The following is a 23,026-nucleotide window of genomic DNA, read 5'->3' as shown; positions in this document are numbered from 1 at the left end:
TACGTATCTAATACAGCAACCATGTATTTGACAGGTAATATCTAAGACAGCATATTCAAAGGTATACAGACAGAAAGCCATGACGAGGCGGCTTCAACTAAATGGCCAGAGGTGTCATGGCTCCCCGGCTGACAGGAGCAGAGCTCAGACCCAAGGACTTCAATCCTGTATAATTGTGGTTTCGGGTGCTGCTGCGTTGTGTCACTACTTGCTACTGCAGACACAGATCTAAAATCTAAAATAAAATAGCAGGAGGCTGTATGTTCTCTCTTTTCCCCTTAAACCCAGGTAACCTTGGAGCAAATTAAATGGGTGAGAAAAGCTGGAAAGTGCGATAAGAGAAGCAAGGAACAAGTCTTAATTTCCCAGGAAAGTGAGAAACTATGTAGTTTAGCTATCAGGCCAAAGTCTGGATAAACTGTAATTACTTCTCATGTTTATTTGTTAGTTTTCATTTATTTACATTATTATTACCTAGTTTTACCAGGTTTTTTTTATTATGTTGAATGTCTTTTCATCCCAGGATCATGAGGTGGTAGGTGTAGTCAGGAGGACGCTGCCTGCCAGCAGCACAGCAACGTTTGTTGTTATTGCAGCTATGGATAAAAATAAAAACCGCATGCTACAAGCCAGTAGATACAGAAACAGTTAATCAGAAGCCAACTACTTTGTTTCACTAACAGCAAATACAAGTTTCATGCACAGGCACTTGGATAACCCCATGTAGAAGGAGGACAGCCACAAGTTTCTTGATGGAGATTGCATCAAATTAAAGATCGCAGGGCAGATGACATCTCTCTCAAGCAGTGAGAGCACTGGTTGTGGAAAGTCAACAAGCTCAGTGGATGCACACATTTGGCTTCATTCTTTCCTGTGCCAACAGGTAGTCCCTCCAAGTCTCTCTGGCCTTCTTTTTCGTCCAGTGACCTTGGAGATTCCCCCTACTTTCTTCTACTGGAAGGTGGAGGACCTTGGCCCATGGCAGAAGCTGTGTTTTGGACTGCAGGTCATCTCTCTGTCCACAGCCTGTCCATCCTCTGTGCACTTACCTCTTCTGGCAGCAGAGCTCAGGAGAAACCATTGCCCCCAGCAAGGGTAGGATGGGATAAGCAGGGATGTAGGAGTCTGAACGTAACCAGCCAGGAGGCCAGAGAGGATTCACTAGACAAGATTTTTGATACTGCCTCCCAAGATGCAGAAATTCTTCTACAGGTCAGAAACCCAGTATCCATCTAACAGCACCTGGGAATCCTCCAGGCCAGGGTGGTTCAACATGAGCAACGATGGCAAAGATGCTCCAGTTTTGGACTGATCTTGTGAGCCATGCTGACACTGGCTGGCTTCTGCCCCAAACTGCACCCCATCCACATGGACAGGGACAGCTTCCAGCCCCACCCCACTCCCCTGACAAGCAGGTGCTGTTAGCACTTGCCCTGCCAAGAGGCAGGAAGAGGCATTCAAACGTTAGCACAACACGTTATCCAAACTGCAGCTTATCTGAAGAGAAGGTGGTAGGCCAGAGGTGGCCTGGAAGTTGCCATTTGGACCATCCTAGTCCCAGCCTTGCATCTGACATAAAATAAGGGGAATAACAGTAGTCATGAGTAGGTATTGTCTTATCTTATTACCTGCCCCAGAGCACTGTGGCGTTTGCATCCCTTCAAGGGACTCAATATATTCACTCCCCAGCCATTCTGCATATGTCCTCCTCTCTTCTATTGGCACAATCTCAACAGCAGAATCCTTAAAGATCAAGTTTTTTCCATGAAAAGCTGAAGAATCAAACATTTTGAATCCGTTTCCGTTGCTGCTATTTCCAAAGTAGACCTGAGAACAATGCAAAATTTTCAGTATTCTGCAAGATTAAGTGCCACATTCCTCTCGTACAACAGGAAAGACGATAGGAACTGTTTTGTAGATGAAAAGTTCATACAAAATTGCAGAATCTCTCTTATGCGTTTGCTTTTAGAAGCTCCAGTAGATTAGATACGGAATTCCGCCATTGGCAATTACAAGAACACCATGTGTGATTTTGGTTTTTTTTAGTTACTATCTGGAAAGAGCTGCATTTTTAAAAAGTTCTTCTGTCTAAATATTGTTGTGTAATATCGTGTTTGGCTGCACAGGAGTAACAGAAATGACTGAAGCCTAGCATGGAGATACCCAGTACTGCTTTTAAACTAGTTAACTTCAGTATTGACAGGAACCTAGCTGTGGCAGCCATACATCGTCTGCCTAGATGGTTTACCGTGTACGTGGCTGCAGCATAAATATACCCAGCAACGTTCTGTTGCATTCCTAGGAAAATTCTAGGATGGAAAAGCGTTAGCAGGTACTCTATTTCTTGTAGACTTCAAAGTCATGCAGTTTGGGAAAACACCTTGAGCTCCAGGAAAACGACTACTGAAACCAGTGGCTGGGCAAAAAGTTGAAATTCCTTGTGCACCAGGGTGGTTTTACTAGGATAATTACACGGGTTGTATTTTACGTTCTCCGTCCCACTCCAACAACAGGGCTCTGCACAGTGCACGTGCTGCCAGCCCCATGATGCAGGGGACATAAGACAACAGGACCATATGCCATATTATACTTGGTCTGCGTTAGACCATACCTAACTCCCCCACGGCATAAATGGATTATGAATACCTGGGCTTTGTCCAGTAGTCCATAGAGAGCAAAAACGCTGGTATTTGGGTGAACCATAATGGCCTGAGCTGGCACCCGAGCCAGGTGACACTCAGCAAACTGGGTGACTTCAGCACGGGCACCGTTTGGACACAGTAACTGGAAATCACTGGACTTCAAGTTTTGGGCCCAACTGTCAGTATTCTTACCTGAAAAAAGAAACTGGTCATTGTCACTCATCGAATGCTTTAAAGCAAAAAGGTTCTAGAAAAATTACAATCAAGAGACATGTAAAACTAAGTACCATCTGTGTTCTCAAACACCGTCGAGTGCTTCACAAAGGCCACATCCCCAGAGTCCTGTGCCAGGCACCTTTAGGAAATGAGAGATAAAAATTCAATTCAAAGCATCTTTATGTGAAACACATTTTTTTTCTAATGACTGATAGGTTTAGAAGTCAATTTTTCTTACATACATTCCTGCAGACAAATGCACTGGACCCTAAGGTAATAAGCACAAACGGAGAAATGAAGCATCCCGAAAGGAGAGAAAACCAACATCTTTGCGAAGTATTAAAAATATTCTGAATTAAGAATTTTGAGAGAGGAATACAGCAGAAAATTTTGATTAAAAACAGTGTGAGAAACAACAGAAGAGGCCGATATTAGATGAGCAAAGAAAGAGAAGATATATTATGTGATACTCAGTGCAGTATTCCCCATCTGCTAACATTTTCACTCCTTTTTAAATCATCTACAAAGTATATGTCATTTAGGCCTTTTTGAATAAAGTAATTTGAGTGCATAACCCAGAAGTGTATCAGATTCTGCGTAAGTGCATGTGTGCACAGGCACACGTATGCTTTTTTTTTTTTTTTTCTCTTTTCTCTCCAAGTTGGAGTGACCTTGGTGCTCGCACAGACCCTGCTTTTACAGCCCTGTACACTGGAGATATCTGGTTAATCTAACTGCAGTTTCTAATGGTACTGTTCCAGAACTAAGTTCAGTTTCGTCTAATTTTCTGAAGCAGGAGCAGCCCAACATGCCCAGGGCACCCTGAAATCTCCTCCTCTCCTACGAGCGTGGTATCCCATTACAGAGAGTTTCAGGGCGAAGGTGTAGAACACGGCAGCTTTGCCAGCATTGGCTGCTTCCCATGTTATATCGTGGTGTTGTCTAGCGCACGATACAACAGGCACCACAGACTCTTAGGTGATTTTTGCTAGGCCTGAAATATGAAGTCAGCAGATAGAAGAAATGCATGGCACTTGCTTCAGACAGCAAGTAATACCTATAAAAAAATCAACCTCAAATCAGTGAGCTGGCTGAGTTAGTAAAGAGATCCAACTTCCCAGGTATTCTGGGTACTGTGTGCTGGCAGCGAATCTGTGGGTAATAGAGTTTAGTGGTGGTACCTTGTAGTTTATCCTGCAAGTGTTTTCAAGAAGCATTTCCTAAAACAGGATCATTAAACCCACCAGTCAAGATGTAAAGCTGTAACTGAGCATGGTTTATGGAGTACAAAACGTGAGGGAAAATTATTATTGCTAACAGTTACCAAAAATACATACACTGCACATGTACCTGGTTCAACAGGAGCAGTTATAACGCATGTTCTTATCACCACGTGGCCGACATCGTCATGCAGAGAACAGAGGACTCAGCAGGTGCTGTTCAGTGCATTCCCCCCTCAGAAAAGGCTGTTCCCAATAGATTTTTTCAGTACTCTGCGCAGTTTAATTTGCCCCATGCAGTGGGATATACACAAACTGAATGACCTCTCAAACCTCTAGTCAGGTTAGTGTGAAGATAGACAGAGTTGAAGGAATCTGGAAATCCGAGGCTGAATTTTAAGCTCATGTCAGTCACCTTCTATAACTCATTCTTCTTTCAGAGAGGATCACCTAAGTATCACAGCCAGACCCATCCCTACCTTGCAGAAGATTTTTTCACCCAAATCCTAACCTTTTAAATACCTAAAACTTTCCACATCACATGACGAATTAAACATCTACTCTATTAAATAAAAAAAAAAAAAAAAAGTAGTAGTGGTCTCCATATAAAGTTTGGGCTGTATGGGCACTATTATTAAATGCACAACCTTAGAATATGAGCAAGGCTCAGACAGCCTGAAACAGCATTTGTTGCTTATTCATTTGGTGACTGGTAGCTAGCTCTGTTAGTCTGTGAAGTACGGCAGGGGATCTGGAGTTTGCCTGCAAGGCATGTACCACAGCACAGCGGCTGGACACAACTAAATAGATTTGCAAAAAGTAGCTCTCCAAGTCTAGCAATTCAGTAGTTAGCAGGCAGCTGCTGTTGAAGTCTCCTCCCCTGAAGGAAGAAGACGGCTCACTGCCAGCTCCCTTACACGCACCATTACCTTCAGAGGGGAAGGTCAGGAAAAGGAAGTGCCACTTCCATATCTAAGAGCGTCACAGTCTTTGGGTACGGCCCCGTAGGTAGATGCCTGCTCTTACGCTAAGTATTTATTCCATTTTATACTATTTTCCCCCTGTACATTTAACACATCCTGTTTCGAAGAGGATTTGATATTTGAACATTGGCCGTAGTTGTTTGTGCTGTTCAGAAACCTGCCTTCACATACAGCCACCAATGAGTAAGGACAGTGAAGGCCCAGTCCTGGCTCCCCATCACTAGCCTGCCGCTCTCAGCGTGGATTTACAGCAGCCAGATTCTGGCTACTATTTGCCTGCTTCTCTGCTAAAGCTCTTTATGGATGACCCGACCATTCAGAGTGGCAGACTGTCACACTAGATAAACGCAAGACTGGAGACCGATGACAATCCACTTGGTCCTCACTGGGTGGGTGCCTGTTGCTCTGTAAACAGCCATTATGGATGTGGCTGTTGGTCGTCTGGTTGGCTGCGGGCCAGGAAGCTGGCAAAAGGCTTTGACATGATCTAATGTAAATGATCTCTGCCTTATGACATACCTGTATTGCTGAAGACATCTGGGGACACATGTCCCACTTCAGTTACAGCAGATGCCGTCTAACTGTAGCAACAATAACCACTTTTTGCTGACGGGAATGGAAAACAGTTCCTCCTTGCATTTTGACAAGCTGACAGACTAAGTAACAACCACATGTATTAATTACCTGAAGGCTCCGCTGTAGCTGTAATAACGTTCTTGGCTACTTGCACTGCATTTATTTTTTCCACTATCATCTCCAATACATAGCTGGCAGAGTTTTGATGGGTAACTGTCCTGCTTAGCTGAAGGCACGCAGCTGGCAGAGAAAAACTCACTCACAGCTGGGGAAAGACAAACCAATATAATGAGCGAAAAGCATGAGCTCTTCACAAGAAAGGTAGTTACACTGTCATGAAATTATAACCAATGCAGGTTTCAGTAGAACACTAGAAACATGAGTTACAGCTGCCTTACTGGAATTCACAAACTACAACTTTGAAAATATTTTCAAAGCACTCTGTAGCCGGTTATGTAATGAAAGCAAAGCGCTTTCCTGGGAGATAGGAGACAGGCAAGCGACACTCGAATCTGGAGACCTGTGGTCATAGATCTTTTGCTTGTTGTGCTACGTTGCTCCATTAATAAATACAGTTTGAAAATAAATGCAATAAAATTCAGGACAGGGATACATCATTTACTTCAATGAAATCCCAGAGCTGGAAGTACCACCTGGAGAGGATACGTCTCTCTAGACAACGTGAGTGTCTGTGGGTACCCTGTTATTGATATCTGACTTGGGTCAATATCCTCAAGCAAAAGCTGAGACAGCCAGGTGTAAAAGCAGGATTTTCAAGACCATATGATAAGCTTAAAGTTGACTAAATACAAAAAGCAATGGACTCTCCAAAGGCATTTCTGAAAACTGGAATAACCTTTGGCAACTTGATACACTGGAGGCCAGGGCTGCCGTTGAGATGGATCTGGACAGGCTGGAGAAACAGGCTGACGGGAACCTCAAAGTTAACAAAGGCGAATGCAGAATCCCGCTTTTAGGACAGAGTAAGACCATGAAAGGCTGGGGGCTGGCAGGCTGAAAACCAGCCCTGTAAAAATGGGCCTGGGGATCCTGGCGGACAGCAAGCTGACCAAGAGTCAGCAGCAAGCTTTTGTGGCAATGAAGGCTAATGGGGTACTAGGTTGTGTTAGTGGAGCAGTCAGGGGAAGTGATGATTCTCCTCTGACACCTGTGCCAAGTTTTGAGCTCCCAATGTTAGACAGACATTGACATTCTAGAGCAGATGTGGTGGGAGGAGAGTAGGATGCTCAGAGGGCTGGAACATGTGATTCAGCACTTACCAGGCTGAGAGCTGGGTTTGCTCAGCCTGAAGAGAAGACAACTACCAGTGTATTGCTGTCTTCATTTACATAGTGGGTTTTTCAAAAAGGCCAAGCCAGGTCCTTCTCAGAGATACAGAGCAAAAGGATGAGAAGCAACAGACTGAAGTTACAAGAAGGAAAATTCTTTATACCAAGGATGGTCAAACACTGGGACGGGGGTCCAAAGAGGCTGTGTGTAATCTCCATCGTAGGAGTTACTCAAAACCTGCCTGGACACAGCCCTGGACAATCTGATCTGACTGGACCTGCTTTGAGCAGCTGGTTGGACTAGATGACCTCCAAAGGTCCCTTCCAACCTAAATTAGCCAATGATTTTGTGATAAAGGAAAGGAATACTTTCGTGTTAGATGTAACATTCTCAGTATGACCCCTCCGTTAGTCTACTCTGGTGGCAAACTTAAAATTTCAAATCATTACGTTAAAAACACAACATCCCTTCATGAACAGATAAGCCTAATGTAAAGCTATGAAATATCAAAATTACTTCCCTGATTAAAGTTTATAATTAGACTGTTACTGTATTTTTGATATGTAGTACTGTTGTCTTACCTTGAGGAATGTTACAGTCTCTGGTCTTAATAACGCCCCTCTTAATTAGCAGACCAATGGGGATATTCCATCCAGCGGTTCTCCCCAGCCCTGTGTGGCAGGACTTCTTCCCCTTCAGGTCACTGATGGTGAATGCATTAGACAGATTTCGCTTCACTAACGCCACAGCATAGTATGCATTGCTGTTGTCATCAGCTTGCAGAAAAAAAACAAAACACACTACAGCTTCCCTTAAGCATTCCCGCTGCTTAATGATCACCTACAGATCCATTACACGTATCTGGCGCCAACTTCAATTGCACCAACAATCAGCTAGTCAGGAACTACGAACGTACACGTAATTACCCTTCACTTCTACTACTTCACAAAGTTGCATTCACTTACAGCCTGTATACTGGTACTGCTGTGCACTTGGACTGTATAATCTAGAGACAAACATGAAAGTGTTCTTGTTAACACCAGCTCTTAGAAATACATCCCTCTGAAAAACAACATTTGGGTCATTAGTGACTTAGCAAAACTGCTTTAAGAAGTTATTTTTATGTGAAAACCTCAAACCTGTATTAAAATTTCCAGGAGTTTTGCAGCATATTGAAATTCTGCCTTAGTGACACAGTGCACACAAGCCTTCTTTTCATCGGCGACTCTGAAGCAGCCACATTGACAGGAATAATTTCTTTCTAACTAGAATCTACCATGTAATTTCTGTATTTTTGCTTCTGTTAAAAATATTTTGATTTTGTGAATACTAATTTTTTCCATTGTAAATATTTTTTTGCACAATTGACAAAGAGGTACAAGACTCAAAACTGCCAAAGACTCAACCTGGTCCTGCAGCAGGACAGATAAAAGTTGCCACAAACTCACTGTAGGAACCCATCCCATACTTATTTCCTCCTCTATCCATGATGTGAGGATAATAATTCTCACTTCCTTTGAAAACAGCTTTCCCAGCAGGGCTAAGGAACAGAGGCTGCGCTTTTAGAGCTGTTTTCAAACAACCTGGAAAAATAAGGTCTATATTTATGTTTCCTGACCTTCTTACCAGAGTAACTTTCTCCAGCAGCTGGTACAAGGCCGTATGTCTTCCCAGCTGTGTAAATATCAGCTCCACCCAGAACTACAGCATCACTTTCCTTTTTCTGAAAAATAAAGTAAAAATTAGGATTTCCGTGAAAAAAAAGCAGATACCTTCCCTGCTACAATGATGACACCTCCAGCATCACACCTGTTGCATCTCAAAGGGCAAGTCTGACAGCAAAAGAGCAATACACTGCTAAAAACAAACCAAACCCAAAAGCTGCATAAAGCATCATCAGTGAAATGGGGACAGGAGATTTCACACATACAGGCTTGAGCTAGATGGGCAACAATGCCCTCATCACAACTGGAGATCATCAGGGTTCAGGGTCCATCCACACCACGTGAGCTACAGATCACCTCCTTGAAATCCAGTATTCCTGCTGGTCGCCTAAGTGCGCGTATCTCTGATCCTACCTACCCAGCAGAGCGCAGCTTGTGTTGGTTTGGTTTATTGCACAAGGATTGTAGCAACCTACCTGGATCAGCTCCATGCACTCTTCCTTTGTCTTGGCTGAAATACACTGAATTGCTGGTTTCAAATTCTTTTTCTTGAAGGCAACGGCCATTTCACCACATTTCCAAATCTCCTCAGTGGATACAACACACCAGTTCAGGCTTTCTGGCAACGCTACACAAAATTGGAAAGTAAATATTACAGTTCACTTTCTAACAGGCAAGGAGGGATGCATGCTGCCCACTTTCACACAGGTACCATACATGCTATGAAAAATGGTTACTTCTGTGTTTCTCTCCATGTCTCCAGCTCAGACTAATGCCTGATTAGGAACCACAGAGCTCTCCAGATTAGTGCTATGTCCGCACTGCAAACCTATCCATAGCAAAGGAGCAAGAACTTTTATGACTGCTGACCATTAAGCACAGCCATAATGTGTTAGCTGAGTGCAGCAAAAAACCACCCTCCGGCTTCCTCGTGCCTGACAGTCACTGAGCAGCCCCCAGAAGAGACAGGTCCAGGAGGCGGGGGGCTTTGCCACAGCACAGAGCACCTCTGGGACGCTCAGTTGCCGTGATTATTAAGCCTCTTAAGGCAGGGATTCTTACAACCTGTGTTTCTGACTTTGCCAGAATGCACATCAAGTAATTTCTACATTCTTCTGATAGTATAAAAGACCATAACACTTCAATAAAGAGCAGCTGAGGGTTTCTTCAGCTTCTGGAGGAAATTCTCTGCTAGGAACCCATGCATCCATTTTTTTATAGACTACCTGAGGACTTACACAGCAACACATTACTATTTACCCTTGTTAGCAGGTAAGAAATGGAGTACCAGGTAGCAGCAGCAGCAGCTTAGCAGATTAATGTGTCTCATACACCAGAAAGGGTAGGAAGTGCCTGCATCTTATAACACAAAGTGGGCCTATTTGCACAGGAAAGTATTCTGCAATGTGATACTGTTTCTAGGTCAAAAAGTGACCTTTCTCCATGCTCAAAAATTAGACTGGCATCTTGCCATAACCCTCCAAGTGTCAGAAGAAAATAAAGCAGAATAAAGATGGTCTCTGTTATCAGCTGCCTTTGATCTTGGTAATGAATAGGAATCTAAAGACAACTTACTGTTGGGGTCGCAGCTCAGAGCTTGCATGGCATGAAGATACTCATCACCCAGCCAGGCCTGGTAATTCTGAGCTGTGATTGCAATGAGCTCTGTGGTGGAGTCTCTGAACAGAAGATTTTGGGCACCGTAGGCTGCGGAGTCAAACATCTGAAACTTGGCGCCTATCCCATTAAATCTTTGCTGTAATGTTAAAGAAAGAAAAAAAGCAGCTGTCATACATCCCTCTACCTGGGATGTGTGACATCCCGTACCCCTTCCCTCTACCTGGGATGTGTGACATCCCGTACCCCTTCCCTCTACCTGGGATGTGTGACATCCCGTACCCCTTCCCTCTACCTGGGATGTGTGACATCCCGTACCCCTTCCCTCTACCTGGGATGTGTGACATCCCGTACCCCTTCAAACCCCACAGAGCTGAAGGTGCCCAGATAACCTGTCCTCAATTCAGCTAGACAGGTGGGAGAACCCCTCTAAAATGCAACGCACTGATGAAAAAATGGTGTCCTACTTGTCCCTGGTTCAGGAGCTGGAAGACAACTGTCCCATCTGTGTCAGGCCGCACAACCACGGCACGAGCTGGGATTCGGGCCAGGTGGCAGGTTCTCCACTCTGTCACATCAGCTGTGTTGCCGTTGCGGCACAGAAGCTGGAAGTCCTGGGAGCGAAGCTGCTGGGCCCACGAAGAAAGACTTCTTCCTGAAATCAGACAGAACATGCTCATGGAACAGACATCAGGTGGGGCTGATGCTTCTGGCTCCGCATCTGCTCTAAGCATCACATGCACACGTGGAGCAGTACACACATCTCCTGAGCATCTCTGAACTATTCCTGACTGCACGATATATCCCATGCATCTATGTGGTCCTTTAGTCTGGTATCTCTGACAAGACAATAAACAGGTGAACGCTTGTAAGGCTGCATTGAACTGTACTGGGGTCTGCAGCAGTATCAAGAGCACCCCTAAGTACAGGACCACACGCAACGTTTTTTGGTTTTTTTCCCTGTAAATGATGGTCAGACAGGCCCATGGTATTAAAGTAAGGCTATGCTCAAGGTAGATTTCACAAAGTGCCAGACAGGGCAGGCCACATCTTGTTAACTTTCTGCTAGTCTCTGCTGAAATCCCTGGGTAGGCAGGAGCAATGTAACAGCCCAGGTCTGTATAAAACTAAGAGCTTAGTGCTGTTTAAGCTCTTTCCAAAAGAAGCTTAAGATTCCACCTCTAACCTTTACTGAAACTATCAAGCATTTAAAAAAAAAAAAAAAAGATGACATGGACTCCTCTGTCTCCTGGTGCATACATCTGTGGGTACATCTGTTTTCACTATTAGAGCATTTTTGCTGATTTCTCAATTCAAAATAAATCAAACATTTGACATTATACTGCCATTACAGACACCGTACTTCAGACCTTGCAGCCGCTATTCAACAAGCTTCTGGAGTACTCACCATCTGTATTTTCAGGCACTGTGCTGTGCTTCACAAAAGCGACTTCTCCAGCACCTTCAGCCAAACACCTAATAAATATAAACCCAACCACAAAGAAGTGTTACAACGCACAGCTCCCATGCACTGGACGCTGCCGGCTGACAGCCGGAGGGCTGTGTGCTACGTTCCATCAGCCGCAGACACTGACCTATTTCCTTGTGCTGAGGGTTTTGCTCAGGGCAGAGACTAGTGGCTGTTAGAGCACGAAGTAAACTATCACTGTCATTTGGTGAACACGGACAACATGTTCAGTGCTGCCTGGGACAGACATCATGACCTTCTTTGTCCAGGAGAGTTCTCTGTCTAAGGCAATCGCACAGTCCTTTGGGAATATGCAGAGAGGAGCAAGTGTTTCACACGAGCAAACTCTGCCCGTGCTCGGTCAATGCTATTGCTCAGGGACTGGGAGCTGCACCACAGCACACAGACAGGGAGAAGGAAAATAAGGGAGAGATCGGTGTGCGAAAACGGAGGGCAGAGCAACTCGATAATTCAATGCAACTGAGGTGGGATGACTGAAATAGCTGAGTAGGACGGCAGTTCAGCTCTCAGACTCCAAGGGTCATCAGGTTTTACTGGGAAAGATACAGCCTGCCGAAACAAACACTCAGACTTGTATCAATAGCTGCTGGACAAAGCGGACAGCAATGGGACTTCCCTGCCCAGTTTAAGTGCTAAATATCCATTTGGTTTTACTACTCAGGTATTAATACCTGAAATAGTGGGTTTAGAATTACTTTTGTTCAGTCTCTAGGTTTAAAGCATGGTTGTCCTAACACAATAGCAGGTTTTCTAACAAGATCAACTGGAAGGTCCCTGGCTTCAATTTCCTGTCAGTGAGGCCTGGACACGATGGCTATGGATAGAGCATAGCGATAAAAAATTTGACAGAGCTATGATTTTTACCTGAAAGCCCCACTGTAGTCATAGTATTGCTCTTGGGAATTTTGTTTGCATTTGTTCTGCCCAGTCGAATCCCCTTTGCAGAGCTGACAGAGGGATTTGGGATAGTTTACGCCATTTGCTCCAGGAACACAGCTTGCATTGAAATAGTCACTTACAGCTAAATGTGAAATTAGAATAAGAAATTTTTAGCAATGAATAAACAAGATCCTACAATCTCATTTTAACATATCTACACAGTACATCTCTAAAAACATTTAGAAGGGCTAAGTAATTTTGTTCTTAAAAGATGGTTTCCAAGTTTAACACCCCCCCCCCCCCCCCGCAGTCTTCATCAGACCTATGTTAGGTCTATTCCATCTTACAAGGAGCATCAAAGAACGGAACAGCAGCTAGAACCAAACATTTCTGTCCACACACAGGGTCCCAAGACCACATGGAAAGGCACTGCTGAAGAACGGATCTTTGCCCTGTAACTCCTACCTTTTGGAAGGTCACATCCCATTGCTGCCAGGCGCCCACTGTCAATTAGATAACCCACTGGCACGTCCCAGCCTGCGGTTCTGTTGATGCCTGTGTGACATGAACGGACACCCTTCAAGCTGTTGATGGTGATGTTGGAGCTCTTCCTTACCACAGCCACGGCATAATAGGAAGTTCCAATCTCTGCAGCGGAGGAAGAAAGAGAAGCAAGCTAAGTAGCCTCGCAGCAGCATTACTGTGAGATACACCTGTTTGTGGCCTCTTGTGGCTCCCCTACCCATAGGTAAGTCACGTTGTTCCCATCCTTGGTGAGAACCTGCTGACTGTGAGTGAGTGTCCTCCATTATCTTTTCAGTGTGAAAGGTCTCAGTTAAAGGCCACAGGCAATCTGCTCTAACTTGGAAGGTCACCCTGCTCTGAAAGGGAGGTGGGATGAAAGACATCGAGAGGTTCCTTCCAGGAAGAAATTTTCTATGATTCTAAATATATTTGGATTGAATTGAAACCAATATAATTGATAGTAAGAAAAATTATTCCCCAGTTGTCTACAAATTTGATCGGAATTTTGACACAGCAAAGCAAGTTGATGTCACTGGAGCATCACAGCTGATTTAATTCTCTTTGTTTAATAGTTTGATATAACCCAGAGTCAAGAGTTTAGGGTGTGAAGTGATCATAAGGTCTTTCAATCTGACTTGATTTAGATCAGAAATCATTAAATTTCATTCACTTTGATTTGAGCTCAAACCTGACTAATGGAGATAGCCAGCCTGTGGATCATGAGGCCCAGTTGGTTTTGAGAAACTGAAGTACAGTTCCTTCACCAGGGTCGTGATGTGGTTAACGGGGGCGGGGGATGCTGCTGCAGGTGATCCGAGTCCCTGTGGACTGAGCCCAACAGGCACTTCTGAGGATGCCTTGGCCAGATCACACCAAGCTGCAAACCAAATCCGGCTCCATCTCAAAGTAGAGTGGTGGGACACCCCTGCCTGCAGACTGCTTCCAAAGCTGTCCCTTCCCTTGGGTCTCAAAGTTATGGGGGCATCGTCCAGCTCTGAACTACACAAACATGTTGATACTGAGCCCTTAGTCAGGACGACAAGTCACCACTGAATTATTGTCTCTGTCTTGAAAGGAACTCAAGAGCTTAAGGACACCCAGATAAGGAGCAGAATCTATCACTTCCTTTCTTCCAGCAAGTAATTATATATACTACTAAAAATAAAATTGAGTTATTCTAATTTATGGGATTGAGAGATAAACCTAATAACAACTTATGCTTTGCAATTCATTTATTTATCTGCAAAGTATAGAACAGAGAAGACAGTAGGTAGTGACACAGTAAAAAACAAAACAAAAAGAAAACAAACAAACAACAAAAAAACCCCAAACCAACCCAACAAACCTATTACAGGAACAGCTATTTTGACCTAACTGTTTTAGGACAGACTCTGCTACAGCCCTGCATCTCCTTTTTCCCCCACACATTCTGTTATGGGCAGGAACATCCAAGAGGAAATCTGACCATTACCTACTGTTTAGAGTCTTCATGAGGAGGACCCCAAAATAAAATGGAAACAGTAAAAATGCATAAGAAAAAGCTCGCATTAAGTAATCTAAAAGTTATTTAGTCAGAATATACCTTGATCATATACTTCCCCAACCACAGGTTTCAGACCATGCTCCTTTCCAGCCTGGTAAATCAAACGCCCATCCAGTGTCACTGCATCTGCCAAATCATCCTGTGCAGACACAAGGGCAGAATACATGTCGAAGCTTAATTATCAGTATTTCTTAACAGCCAGAAGCAGAGTACCCATGAATTTAAGAGAAGACGCCCCTTAATCTGCATTTGTGAGTTTTCTTTTCTCCAAAAAGTTCTTTTAATGGCACTCAAATTTCTGAAGAACAATTACCAAGAGGGATTTTAGAACTTCAAAACTGCCTTCCTTCAGAAATAATGCAGAAACCAGCCCTGGACCGTGATGGCCTCACTAGTCTTCACAGTCCAAAGGCGTCTTAGAAATGGATCCTGCAGCTCTGTGACAAATCTTAAGACCTATCAATTTAGAGTTTCATTTATCTCTATAGCTAGTGCCCCAAAGCTTGAAGATTTAAATAAAGTGAAAAGCAGGGTGGAATCCTGCTACGGACGCAGGATTTCTCTGGCTAGCACGGGACAGGACTTCCCACAGCAGGGAGGACTAGAGAACTGCTGTACGCACCTCGGAGCAGCTGAACCTGGCTCTCGCTGTGTACTGAACCTGGTGGAAGCCAGGAGAGGGCATCTCGCACAGAGACAAGATACTGCTCAGAAAATAATCAGCAGCTTGCCATTTTGCATTTCTAAGCTGATTCCAAGTTTCTTATCAGTTTGCTTAACCTCTGGTTCGGCACTGGCGGGGGTAATTTAGTTTATCCATCCCTTGGCATTTTGCTGAGCGTTGGTTAGGGCAGTGCTAGGACTATACTGCCTAGTATACCACAGCGATTTCCCACAGGCTGAGCCACATAAAGAGCTTGAACATTTTTTAAGGGATCTCGTGAAAGCATAGGTAATACATTGATGTTGATACCTAAAGCAGATTTGAAGTTGCCATGTAGTTTGAAATATTTCACTTATTCAGCTCAAGGGAGAAAAAATATGCTATTCAGTAATTAGCTGAAACAACAGATGTCCTGACAGTTGCTTCTCATGAATGAGAGCTGAACAAAGCTCCAAGGGAACCCGGAGAGGAGTTGGGGTTGGGAGATATTTGCATCTTAAAGAACAGACACAATCTTTCTGGAATAACCAGATTTGATATTCCATCGGTAAGAGTCAGAGCACAGGACAACAGTTCAGGAATCAAATGTAGTTTAGAAGGGACACCTGACAGTGAGAGGAAGAGGAGGAGGTGGGAGTTAGAAGGACCTTACCCTCAGGGAGAACAAAATGCGCCTCTAGAATTGGTGGCGGACAGGAAACAGAGCAGATAAAGTAGGAAGGGCTGGCCACAGAAGACAAGGACTGTATTACATGGACATATTTCCATGTAAGATAGCACTTTTCTGATTGGAAAGCTGAGCCTTTGAGCTCTGTTTAGCAGAAGAGACTCCTATCAATCGCTTGTGTATAAATAACAGTGTATAAATAACAGAACGAGGCAGAAAAAAATGCCTATTGTCGTATTTAACATGAAGTAGTTTACAGGCTACAGACCTCTACTTTAAATGCGTACAATCACTGCTGAGGTGGCTTATCAGCAACAGTATGGGTATTTTATTTTTTTGTAGCAAGCATTTGCCAATACATTTAGCAAAAGCATGGGATTATTCCACATATGATTTTTTGATAAGTATATGTGTAATACCCTGTTAATTATTTTCAGAGGGACTTCATTTCTGTGCGTCACAACGTTTGAGAATTACCTACAGAAGTGTTTAAAGACCTGCTGAAGAATAGCTGTGGTCACATTAAATATTGCCAGGTTCCCTAGGTTAATATTTAAACATTTCTCAATTTTTAAACACCTTCAAAGAAAAAGGTGCTTTACTTTATCCATGTGCTAACACATTCACAGGTCTAAGTCCAAGTTATGTGGTGTTATAAAACAGCATATCTCTGCCTCTTCAGCCATTGCGTCCCACTCCCTTTTTGGCCTCAAAGGGCAGAGTTCAGCGTGGATGCGGACTCAGGGGTTCCACACAGTCCTACACAGAGTAAGCCAGCTTAAACGTTTAGTAGATTATTAGCACAAGAAAAAAGAGGTCTCAAGGACAAAGCCTCGTCCGAAGCCTTACAGCGAAGATTCATTTTAGCAGAAAGCTACTTACTCATGCTATCTGCCTGCAGGTTTCTGAGTTCAGCTAATCAAGTTTTATAGGAATCCAAGGTTTTAGTTAGGTGCCTGCTGCTTGCAATGGCTTACAAATGCAATTCTCTGTGCACTGTATTTCAGAAGCAGACACTCATCAGCCCTTTTAATAACCTGCTTTGCAGAGTCTAACAGGTCCCTCTGGAATGCAGCAATCAGCCAAGCGGTTTTAGGAAGATCTGACATTAGAAAGTGTTTCCTGTCTAATCCCGAGGTAAGATCCACGTATGTATCGATATCTGCTCCTAACATTCTTCAATACAGTCTTGGTTCCCTCGCTCAAGAACAGTATTTTTCAAGAGGCAATGCAGTAGTTTTAGTAGTCAGATGACCCTTCTGCTTCTGTTGACAAAAATTTACAAGATACCAATTTCTGAAATTTGTTCCTTTTTTCTGGCCGCAACCACCTGCCTCATCTCCCTTCAAACTACCCTCCCGGGCCTCGTTTCCTGGCTCTGAACCTCTTGTCCTTGATAGGCTGCATCTCCTCCACAAAACCCTGATTTTTGGGCATGTCCACACAGGATACACAAAGAATATTATTTATTAACACAGCCAGCCAGCCTCCCCTTCCCCCCCACTCTGCCAGTGAAGACGACCATGATTACCTGCCTCCACATTTCCTCCAATATCCACTTGTTGCCTCCAGTCCCCTCCTAAGGAGGGAATTATTTTCCATACATCATTTTGCAAAGCCACATTTACAGTCCTTAAAACCTTCCCCAGAGCTGTGCTCCTTTTGGAAACTGAGCACGCTGTGGGCAGCTGAATTAATACAGCTGGGTTTGCATGCCCTTTGCTCACCCTACTTGCTGCCTTGTCTCTCTCTCTTGTACTCCAGTATTGGGAGATTTGATTTGGCTTTACACTCATCTCATCTATATATACAGCAATTTCCATGACAGTACCCTGAAACGGGAGTTTGATCCAGAGTTTATCAAAATACAATCTACTTATAGGCTCAGCAGCACAGCTTTAACTACTGCCTGCATCTTATAGCTCCATCCCTTCTTAAATATCTGCTAAATAAATCTGACACAATTCCCAAATCAAAGATTAGCATTTGGGAGGAAATACTTAAGACCTTTGCTACCTTCCTAATGACTGTCCATATGTGACTAGCCAAACAGATGACACAGGGCCATTCTGACATTCAGGTTCATATGTATACCTCTATGTCTCTTTTTAAAAAAATATATGCTTTGATTTTTCAGAGACACAAATGCCAGGAGGCGTACGGTCAGCTGCCTGGATCATCAGACACTCACCACAGAGCTGTGTACATTGCCACTGGATTATTATTGGGCACATAGGGAAATTAAGTCAATGAGACTGCTGTCACTCACAACTCACCTTGATCATGTGCGTACAGTTAGCAGCTGACCCCCCCTCTGTACACTCCAGACGGGGGAGGATGCCAGCCCCACCAAAGGCCTTACTCATGGCATTACACTTGGAAAGTTCTTGCTTAGAGACGGTGCACCACCGGATACATTCCAGGCCAAGAGCTGCGAACCCAACACCAAGAGAAAATATTATAAAACACATCGGTGCCTTTGTAACAGAGCTTACCATTTAAAGGTTCCCGAAGAGCCAACCTTTCATTCCGTTCCTCCTCCCAAAACAGAAAGAAATCAGGGCTCTTTCAACAGTGAGTCTTTAGAGATGATTCCCACTTCCATTCAGATTAACATGAATACTGAATTTTTTTGGACTGGAAACAGGATAGGCTCAGACTCAGACACTGAAACCCAATGGCATTTGTTTCTTACATAAGAAATATGAGTACCATGGAATAGGTCAGGGCATCCAGGCTATTCTTATATTCCTTGCAGAATATATCATCTTTTCTCGAGACAAAAGTGTTTAAAATGATTATTTAAAATGATACACTACAAAACCAAAGAGACTGTCCAAAGACAACTCTGTCTCAAGCACTGCTAGTTAATACCTGGAGTCCCACCCCAGCCCTTTTTGGTCTGAATAAAAAAAAGCAACCTTGGGTGCTCAAGAGCCTTGCCACCAGGCTTATTACGAGAACTAGAAAAGTAAACTTGTCCCTTCAAAGCACTCTTTCATAAGAGGCCACTTCCACAGTCACAAAAAGGGGAGGGTGGTCCCATGAATGAAAAGACTCAGGTTGAGCAGAGATTCCATTAATCAGTGAAGAAAGGCACCTTCCAGCAGGCCCAAACGCTGCCCTTCTAAGCACCAAAGCCACAAATGCCTCGTTGCTTTTGTAAGGATACGTCATCATGGGCAAATGGTGCAGCTGTACATAAAACGCATGTGCAAGTATGGTTTATGCTGATAAACAGGCACAGCCCATTTTTGTAAGAAGGGGGCACCACATTCCATTGCTTTTCTACAGTTTCAATTTTTAAGTTGGAGTCTGCTGTAAGTTATTTGTCACGTGGCTTTCTAAAAACTAACTGGCCCTCTGCTTCCCCACCATTGCCGTGCAGCTGACATACCACACCTAACTTTGCAAGTTAAAGTCACTCCGCTGGCACTCAGTAGTAGCCATGCATATTTTCTGACTTCGTGGCTGCAGACTAAACAGGATCACTGATGCCAGAATGGCTTGTTTTGCACCCGATACTGAAACGGAGGGTTTGGCTTGCTGTTCCACTGCAACTCGGAGCCAACTCTATGGCTGTCAACAAACATTAAGGCAGGCTTGGAAAGCTTGCAGGAAGTTTTCATGTGCTAGTAAAGGGAGAAACAACTGCCCACCTCTGAGTTGCAGGAATTCTGAGCACCAAGGTGGTTAGAAGAAAGGCACAACAAGGTCATGATAAAAAAAGCACCTCATGGAAACTTAATGTCCACCTCATCTACCTGGGTGACATTTTCACCATTAATTTCTTGGGGCAGGAGGAACCTAGGTTTTCATTGATAAAGGGGTTTGGGTTTTTCTTCTCCTAAACACAAGCAAATGGAAATTAAATTGGGGTCTCAGCATCTCAGTATGTATGGCTAAGTGCCATTCTTCAGCCTCAGCGTTCTGGTTTTAGATATAAACACACAGGAGATAGCGCATGAATTATATGAAGAAATCATTAGCCATATACACCTGAAACATGGAACAGAGCTCATTTGGCTCCGTATTTCAGCCAAAATAGTGAAACAGCATGAATCTGTTCGTTTTTTTTTCTCACTTGTCTGAAAGAGGTAATTAATTTGTCCCTTTCCAAACTGCTGAACTTTGTTGTTACAGGAAAGCCAGATGCTGGGCAATCTCCTCTTTCCTTCCTTACAAGTTAACCCATTTGAACGGGCCTTGAGCACAGACAAGGTCTGTAGTTAGCCTCTCTTCCTACTGCCAACCAAGAACATGTTAAAACAGCAGGTCAGTCTCTGAACCCAAGTTTATTCACAATTTTGGCCCTTCTGTGTATTTTTAGATATACATAAACTTTATTGCTGGCAAACATCCAATTAACTCCTTTGCTGAAAGTAACAGTACTACATTGTGTAACATCTTATCAAATGGCTATTAATACAGCTATAGAATCATAGAATCATTAAGGTTGGAAAAGACCCTTAAGATCATCAAGTCCAACCGTTAACCTAGCACTGCCAAGTCCACCACTAAACCATGTCCCTAAGCACCACGTCTACCCGTCTTTTAAATACCTCCAGGGATGGAGACTCAAGCACTTCCCTGGGCAGCCTGGTCCAGTGCCTGACTGCCCTTTCCCTATTAATGCACCATCAAGGGCTTTCAACAGAAACAATGTGGCAGCGGGGCAGGGAGAATATACTGGGATCATTTCTTTTTGAAGAACTGTGGAGTGCTTCAGAAACAGCTTCTACACCTCCGGTGAAGTTAAAAAATATTTGCCATCAGAATTTGGGAATGACAGAAGAAAGCCAACGTGTCGCACAGAGCATAAGTGGAATAAGGCAATTATTTCTATTTTTACAAAATAAGTGTCATAGAACTGTTAACACTTGTGAGAAATAGACACTACTGAACCAAAAGAAGTAGATTCAGTGCTGAGGAAATACAATGTTTGACACCAATGACTCAAGACATGTACATGGTGTTCGATACAGCTTTTTCTACTCCTTTTCTATTTTTTCTATTATTTCCTTCTATTCCTTTTTCTGGCCATGTGAGATTGGTTCTGCAATGGTTCTAGTTTCCTTCTGCTCTCTCACATCACGTACAAGTCAACCCTAAAGACACCATGCCACAGCAAAAGTTTTTGGAGGGCACTTACCAGCATGAAAGAAGAGAAGATAGAAGACATTTCTGGAAGTCTTCATGGTGAAAATTTTGAGATTTGTGCTTTTTCCAGCCTTCAGAACCCCCAGAGATCAAGGCTTCTCAGGTGTGCTCTCCCCAGCCTGCTCCTTGGTGAAAATCAGCAGCATTCAATTGTAGGTGCACTTTGTTCAACAATTTATCTTGCTTACCTTGGCACACGTCACCTCGTAACGACTACGGGGAAAAAAAGCCTACCTCTCTCCACACCGCCTCTACACTTGAAAAAAAATTCAGACTAGGAAATTGCAAAATACCTGAGGCACCAATGAGGTTGTTACTGCTTTAGCACCACCTATAGACTTAGATAAACAGCTACACACAAACTCACGGGGTAAGGCAGGGCTGTGTAAAGAAAACCTCATTTTAAGTGTGAGTTCTCTGTATCCCCTGTGTGTTGGGGCTCAGGAAGCAAAAGTAGATTCAAGCTAAGCACTTTATCTGACAGAGCTGATGGTCACTTTTTTTGCCACGTTGTCAGTGTTGTCATGAATCCCATAAAACCATAACAAGAAACCCAGGCTTTTACAATAGTGAAGCCACTGGCCACAATAACCTCTTGGGCCCTCTGATGCTTGCAGAAAGGCTTATGCGCATATATATATATATTTTTATATAGATAGATAGATAGATGGATAGATAGATGACAAGACTGATGCACAGTCCTATACTCTACAGGCGGTACAGTGCATGCTAAGTGCCCATCTCCTGAAATTTGACAGCAAGTGCTATGAAATAGCTGAAGTAGTTTGATTTTTTTTTTTGTTAAGGTTTTAGAGAAGCCCCAGGAAGGCTTCTCTCTCCCAGAAAGAGTAAAAACTCTGCTGACAATAGCTCTGTTAAAAGCTGCTGTGACTTTCAGTCTAGCTTTCACAGAGCAACACTCATTTGTGCTGCCCTTTTCTTCATTTCTCATTAGTCAATGAACTGCAGCTGCCTGTAACACTTTGTTTAGATGAAAGCCATTTAGTGCTGCTTTGCTCTGCTGCCTGCCATTTCTCAGCTCAGCACCCAGCTACCAGAAAAAGAACGGCTGTGTACCGCCGTGAATCCCCATGCACACGTCTTTACTATCTTCTACTGAGAGCATGCACGAACAACACAAGCGTATGCATCCTTCAGATAGCCTATACATCCAGTAGTGTTGCATGGATGCTTTCAGGAGTTAGCTACTTAGCTACCTGACAGCAATTTGGCCAGGCTGCTAGCTTTAATACCTACTAGCACCTGTAAGATAAGAGCTGAGTGTAAGTCAATTAATTGTTATTTCAAGTGTAGAACTTCAAAAAACAGAGCATGACCCCTCCAGACCTTCTTCTTAAAACCTTATGGCTGAACTCTGATTCTGGCTACCTAGACGATCTGGAATTAGTTGTCCCTTTGTTGTCTAAAGTGCTACAGAACGACCTGGCACCACTGGAGTCCTTCCAAATTTCTGGAAGGATCCATTATTCAGAGCCCTCCTGTGCCCTTCCCACTGGCCACAATAACCTCTTGGGCCCTCTGATGCTTGCAGAAAGGCTTACGCGCATATATATATATATATTTTTTTTTTTTTTATATATAGATAGATAGATAGATAGATGGATAGATAGATGACAAGACTGATGCACAGACCTAGCACCAGTTGCTTAAGTCTGCAAGGGCAAGATGAATAAAAAATGCATTTGGTACCAGGCCTCTCCTGTGATTCTTCTGATCCTTTACGAGAAAGTTTCAGAAGGCAGAGGAGCAGCTTTTTTGTACAGGAGGCCTATTCTGAATGCAGCCCCCTGTAAACCATCACACAAGCACAGTTCATGATAATTTAGCTCATTTTCCTATTTTATTCATAATTCTATGAATATCTATGCTT

At 43.5% G+C, this 23,026-nt stretch overlaps 1 protein-coding gene across 4 annotated transcripts; it reads right to left on the bottom strand.

Annotated features, from left to right (window-relative positions):
- Positions 1-415: 415 nt before the first annotated feature.
- On the bottom strand, positions 416-21,442 carry MELTF (melanotransferrin). Of its 4 annotated transcripts, none has more exons than XM_087740995.1 (16): positions 21,128-21,442; positions 18,252-18,406; positions 14,684-14,783; positions 13,042-13,224; positions 12,562-12,718; positions 11,617-11,684; positions 10,676-10,863; positions 10,167-10,347; positions 9,068-9,219; positions 8,546-8,650; positions 7,893-7,933; positions 7,509-7,630; positions 5,746-5,902; positions 2,930-2,997; positions 2,647-2,834; positions 416-1,827 (listed from the first exon to the last, which is right to left on the bottom strand). In XM_087740995.1, the coding sequence occupies exons 1-16, from the start codon at positions 21,171-21,173 to the stop codon at positions 1,552-1,554; spliced, it is 2,187 nt and encodes a 728-aa protein (XP_087597121.1). In that variant the 5' UTR covers positions 21,174-21,442; the 3' UTR covers positions 416-1,551. The 4 variants fall into 4 exon arrangements, with proteins under 4 accessions (XP_087597121.1, XP_009466749.2, XP_087597119.1 ...); XM_009468474.2 differs by lacking the exon at positions 7,893-7,933 and having other exon boundaries at positions 416-596; positions 1,629-1,827; positions 7,509-7,703; positions 8,554-8,650; positions 21,128-21,438; XM_087740993.1 differs by lacking the exon at positions 7,893-7,933 and having other exon boundaries at positions 7,509-7,703; positions 8,554-8,650; positions 21,128-21,437.
- Positions 21,443-23,026: the final 1,584 nt, after the last annotated feature.

This window comes from Nipponia nippon, unplaced genomic scaffold (assembly GCF_047370975.1).
Source record: "Nipponia nippon isolate SJK-2023a ecotype South Korea unplaced genomic scaffold, ASM4737097v1 scaffold_7, whole genome shotgun sequence".
Taxonomy (NCBI): Eukaryota; Metazoa; Chordata; class Aves; order Pelecaniformes; family Threskiornithidae; genus Nipponia; species Nipponia nippon.
This window is presented reverse-complemented; position numbering and strand designations above follow the sequence as displayed.

What these genes read in the sequence shown, in the direction of transcription:
- MELTF (XM_087740992.1), bottom strand. Translation starts at nt 18,473, where the DNA reads ATGGTAAGCTCTGTTACAAAGGCACCGATGTGTTTTATAATATTTTCT. An exon ending in GACTACAGTGGGGCTTTCAG is followed by an intron (nt 11,685 to 12,561) that starts GTAAAAATCATA and finishes TATATTTATTAG; the next exon opens with GTGTTTGGCTGAAGGTGCTG. An exon ending in GGTGTTTGAGAACACAGATG is followed by an intron (nt 2,835 to 2,929) that starts GTACTTAGTTTT and finishes TTCTTTTTTCAG; the next exon opens with GTAAGAATACTGACAGTTGG.